Below are 5602 nucleotides of genomic sequence, written 5' to 3' on the forward strand. Positions count from 1 at the left end.
GAGAGAGAGAGAATGTCTTCCATCTACTGATTCTACTGGTTCACTCCCCAAATGGTCACAACAGGGCTGGCCAGGCCAAAGCCAGGAGCCAGAAGCTTCTTCCAGGTCTCCCACGTGGGTGCAGGGACCCAAGCACTTGGGCATCTTCCACTGCTTTCCCGGGCGCTTTAGCAGGGAGCTGGATCGGAAGCGGAGCAGCTGGGACTCTGATACGGGATGCCGGTTTCGCGGGCAGTGGCTTAACCTACTAGCCACGTGCTACGACACGGGTGCCATGGTTCTTTTTTACCGGCCGCATACGGTGCATGCTTGTAGCACGCACACCGTAACGTGTGGAATCCAGGTGATCAGCACGCCAGTCCACTGCCCTGTGCTGGGACCCTCAGCTGCCTCCACACTGGCTCCTCTTGCAATGCTCCATAAACCACAAAACTGTAACCCCCACTACCCAAGACCCGGGGTCAACCCAGGTGTCCCCCCCCCCATCAGGGGCGGGGCAGAGCCCTGGCACCGCCCCAGGAGCCCGGCTCCCAGCCCAGCCTTGGCCCTGCAGCGTGGTCTGGGGAGGTCCCAGCCAGAGGAAGCTCTTCCTGCTGCCTCTGCCGGCCCCTCCTCTCCATCCCCCACTCCCCCTACCGCCTTGCTGGCCCTGGGCCCTGGCTGGGCCCCACAGGAAGTGGGGGCGTGGCGCCGGCCTGAACACCTCCTTAAAGGCGCGGGCGGCCGCAGGGCCGGGGAGGCGCTGGCACCATGACGCGCTGGCCGCTGCCCCTGCTGCTGCTGCTGCTGGCCGGGCCGCCGCCCGCCGCGCCCGCGCCGCCCACCTGCTACTCGCGCCTGCGGGCGCTCAGCCGCGAGCTCACCCGCGACTTCCAGAGCCTGCAGGCCGAGGAGCCCTCGGTGAGTCCCTGCCCAGCTCCCCCCGGGGCTCTGGCCATTCCTGGACCGAGGACCACAGATCGGGTGTTTGTGCGTTTCCCTCCTATTAAATATTGCTCCAGTGTGTGGAGGGTGCTTACTGAGCCCCATTTTTGCTTGTAACTTGCTAGAACTATCAGAGAAAAAGACGAGAGGGAGGGAGGAGGGAGAGAGAGGGAGGAAGGGGACGGAGCCAGGTCCCTGTAGGACCCGGAGCTTCCAAGTTCTTCAGCTTCCAGGACCAGCGCCGCCCCTCACCTGGGCAGATGGCTCAGCCTCGTGCCTCAGTTTCCCTCCCTGTAACGTGGGTGACAGTGAGAGCAGCCTCGGGCCACCCTGAGGACTCTGGGAGTTAAAACAGGCACCGTGAGGTCAGCGGCTGCTCACTGCTTTCAGGAGAGGGGCGTCCCCGGGGGCTGCTGGGGAGCAGGCAGACCTCTGACTTCCGGTCCCGGACAGGAGCAAGAGGCGTTTCTGGGAAGGTTCCCAAGTGGCTCTTTGTCGCTTGTCCATGCTCAGACGCTGGCTTTGCGCCACCTCTGCACTTGCTGCTTGAAAGTTAGCTAACACGTCGCTTTTTTCTCATTGTAAAAGTGATGCACTCACTAGGGTGGTCGGAGACTGCGCAAACAAAGCAGAAAGTAACCATCTCTTGTAATCCTAGCATCTCGAGGTGACTCCGACATTCCACTGACAGAATTTCCGCACTCCGTGTGTGTGCGTGTGCTCTCGCGTGGGCTCACATGTGTGCTTGTGTGTGCATGGGTGGGGGCAGATTGGATCAGCCTGCTTGGGCGTGATACCAGCAGAATGCGTTCTGACTCCTTTATAGCAACCTGCTGTTGTATAATTGCACCGTGATTAATGCAAAAGCCCGCTTAGCAGGTGTTCAGAGCACCATCTTTTAGAGGAATTCTGACTTTAAAAGGTTAAAAAAAAAAAAAAGGCAGGCTCAGAGCTGGGACGCTGCAAGAGAGCAGAAATGTTTATTGGGGTGGGCGCTGGGTGCAGTAGGTAAGCTGCCACGTGGGACGCCCGCACCGGCATCCGAGTGCCTGGGTCAAGTCCTCGCAGCTGCTGCTGCAGACTTTGGGAGGCGACAGATGACGGTTCAGGCAGTCGGAACCCTGTCACCCCCACCTGGGAGGCGCGGATGGAGCTGTGGTCTCCCGGGCTCAGCCTGGCCCAGTGGGGCTGCCGTGGGTGCACTCGGGAGCTGCTGGTTCGGGCTGCCCAGCTGCCTGTGTGCTGTTGTGCCTAGCGATGTTCCTGGAACCCTAGGCAGGCTTGGAACTGTCGTGGAACAACGGGTTACAAAACTGCTTTACATCGGGGTACTCGCCCAGCACCGTACCGCAACTGACGCCTTCTGCGCTGCTCTTAGAGACAGTTTGGAGATATTTATGCATGTCTCCATGTGTGTATGTAGTAAAAAGTTCCCTCATACACAGCAAGTGGTGGGGCCGGCGCTGTGGCATAGCAGGTAAAGCCACCGCCTGCAGTGCCGACATCCCATATGGGTGCCAATTTGAGACCCGGCTGCTCCACTTCCAATCCAGCTCCCTGCTAATGCACCTGGGAGAGCAGCACTAGGTGGCCTGAGTGCTTGGGCCCCTGCACCCTCGTGGGAGTCCCGGAAGAAGTTTGGGTTCCTGGCTTTGGATCGCCCCAGTTCTGGCTATTGCAACCATTTGGGGAGTGGACCAGTGGATGGAAGACTCTTCTCTCTCTCTCTCTCTCTCTCTCTCTCTCTCTGTAATTCTGTCTTTCAAATGAATAAATAGATCTTAAAAAAAGAAGAAGAAGCAGAAGAAGCTGTGCTCTGAACATCCGGTTGCAGCAAAGCAGTTGCTCATTCCGGCGGGAAAGTGACACAGATGCAGGGATGCTGTGTGTCCTAGCACCAGGACTGGCCTGCAGGCGGGAGGGCTGGCCGGGGGCCGGGGAGTGTGTGTCCAGCCGCGGTGTCCCCGCTGGACACACAGCCATCTGCATTCGTTCCCAGGAGCCGTGTGTGAAGTACTTGCCTGCGCTGTACCTGGACATCCACGTAAGAGGGTGCTGCCCGCCCCCGGGGGAGGCAGGGTGGGGCTGAGCCTGTGCTCCCGCCCCGAGGCTCAGAGGTGGGGAGAGGCAACGTGGGGCTGTCCTCCCTCTGGCTTCTCCAACACCCCCTGCGCACCCCCAGAATTACTGCGTGCTGGCCAAGCTGCGGGACTTCGTGGCCTCACCCCAGTGCTGGCACGTGGCCCGGGTGGACGCCCTGAAGGACCAAGTGCGGAAGCTGTACACCCTCATGAACTCATTCTGCAGGAGGGTACGTGGGTGCCCCACACGTGGGGAGGAGCAGGATGATTTGGGAGTTGCTTCCGGTCCTCCAGACTCTTCCCCACCCACGGTCACCCTTGTGAAGGGAAGGGGATTCGGGACAAGGCGCGGGGTGGGGGGCAGTGGCTCAGGACCCCCAAGACAGACCCTGAAGGCGGCTGAGGGGGGTAGGTGGGAGGCATTGCTCCGGCACTGGGCCCCTCAGGTGCGCTGTGGGATGGGAGGGCCCTTGTGGGAGCCGGGCAGGGACTGAAGACCAGCGCCGTGGTGGCGGGGGTGGCCGTCCTGTGGTCCCTGGGCACCGACTGTAGCACCACACAGCCCTGAGCTGTGCCTGCCTCTTCCTGCCCCCACCCCGGCTCTTCCCACCGGCGGGGGTGACCGCACACCTGCGAGGGGCAGCTCTTCCACTCGTGGACATGGGACATGCTAGTGCCCAGCTCCTGAGATCATGGGAAAGGTGACGGGAGTGAGTCCCTCCCGAGGGCCGGGCACTGCAGGACTCCCTGGCCCTGAGAGGCTGGTGGGGAGGCTGCGCCGTGCCTGGCTCTGTCAGTGATTAGCCCGGAAGTCTTCCTGTCCTGGGCACGCATCCCCTCCTCGTGCCCTCTGCCCCCGGGCGGGGCTGGGGACAGCCAGGAAGATGTCATTGGCGTTCTGTCTGGTCCGGACACAGTTGTCTGAAGGTGGAGCTGGCGCTGCCCTGCCCACCCTCCGCAGAGCCGCTGCTTGGTCATGGGCACATTCATTCACTCATTTGCTCATCCATTCATTCTCTCCCTCTCCCTCTCATTGGCCATTCCTCTGGCCAACCAGTGGGTGAGGGATTTCCCTGAGGACTGCTCCTAGTGGAACGTCAGATCTCATGGGAACTGTGGGGGAGGGGTTCACACCAAGGGGAACAGCTGCAGGGGACTGAGAGTCCCCCACTTGCTCCTGGGCCCTGCAGGCCCCTTCTGGAATGTTCTGGCACATACCATGTCTGTTGCAGGATTTGGTGTTCCTGTCGGATGACTGCAGTGCCTTGGAGTACCCCAGCCCCGGGACCACAGACCTGCCGGGGCTTCACGCCAGAGAATGACCCCAAGGGGACTGAGCCACAGCAGCGGCCACTCCGGTCCCTGCCCTGTGCATCCAAGCTGGCAGGCGGAACCCCTCGAGCCCAGCGAGAGCTGAGCCTGGGGTGTCCTGCCAGGAGGGTGAGGTCCCCAGGAACACGGATTTGGGCCACTGGGAGAGATGGGTTCCCAGCAGCCCTTGCATGAACAGCAGCTCGTGCTGCGTGCCGGAAACCTGCTGACTGCTCACCAACCAGCCTCCTGCCTCCCGCCTTCTGCCACGCGCTCGCCTCCCGCCTGCCTGCCAGCCGTGTGTAAAGAAGTTGTTAATTGGCTTCTTGGCTGTATTTGCAAGGGTCTTCGGTAGTGCTGGCAGGAAGCGCTCTTCCCCGGGAAGGTGATGACAACCGAATAAAGAATAAGGTCAGAGCAGCCAGCTCGAGCCTGCCAGCGTCTGTGCTGAGTGGCTGTCACACCGCCCCTGAATCCTCACGCTCTTAGCGTGGGGCGTGCTTCTCTTTCCATTGCGCTCAGGTGGCTCTCGGGCGTCTGCCTCACTCCACCTGGGTGAAGACTGCTCTTGGGACATTGGGAGATGCCCCGATTGGCCCTGGGGACGGATTGTACCCTTGGGGTGTAGGTGTGGGGCACAGGTTGCACTGGGTCCACAGACAGGGCAGTGCCCTGCAGGTGCCACAGCATCGGCTCAGCGCACCTGCAGTCGGGAGAATTGGGATGCTGAGGCTCCGGTGGGCTGAGCTTGCCCAAGCTCACGGCTGGTCATCGGGGGCGGGGCCCAAGGCTGTGAGACCCCAGTGCTCGGGCTCTTCCCAGCATCCCTGTGGGTGCCCTGCAGGGGAAACCTGCTGGTTGAAGTTATTGATGAACCCAGCATAATGTCTTGGCTACTGACTGCAGAAGATGGCGCACTGGGAACTTGTTCAGTCCAACACATTGCCGGGGGCCCCCTGTGTCTGACTCCCTCCTGCTCACCTGGGCGAGGCGTGTCCCCCTGTGTCGCTCCCCGTCTTCGTGGAGGAACGACACAGGACCCTGCGCTGTTCTTTTGTCTGCTCGGCCCTCCCCGGGTTTGCTGCTGGTTCTTCCCGGGTTGGCTACCGTTCCTTCCACCTCCATGGAAGGGCGGTTCCCCCTGCCACTTTCCCCACTTCCGCGGGGGAGCCGCACACCGCCGGCCGGCTCTCTCGGGGGCTGCTCAGGTGTTCCTTCAGATAGATGTTCCTGGTGCATGTTGTCTCTCTCCTCCTTTATAGTCCTCTTCCACCAATCCCAACTCT

General features: G+C 61.4%; 1 protein-coding gene across 1 annotated transcript; it reads left to right on the forward strand.

Annotated features, from left to right (window-relative positions):
- The first annotated feature begins 712 nt into the window (after positions 1-712).
- On the forward strand, positions 713-4740 carry CYTL1 (cytokine like 1). Its single transcript, XM_002723081.5, has 4 exons — positions 713-900; positions 2924-2968; positions 3107-3235; positions 4238-4740. Exons 1-4 carry the CDS (start codon positions 751-753, stop codon positions 4325-4327), a joined length of 414 nt encoding a protein of 137 aa, XP_002723127.2. The 5' UTR covers positions 713-750; the 3' UTR covers positions 4328-4740.
- Positions 4741-5602: the final 862 nt, after the last annotated feature.

The sequence above is a fragment of the Oryctolagus cuniculus genome, chromosome 2, assembly GCF_964237555.1.
Source record: "Oryctolagus cuniculus chromosome 2, mOryCun1.1, whole genome shotgun sequence".
NCBI lineage: Eukaryota > Metazoa > Chordata > Mammalia > Lagomorpha > Leporidae > Oryctolagus > Oryctolagus cuniculus.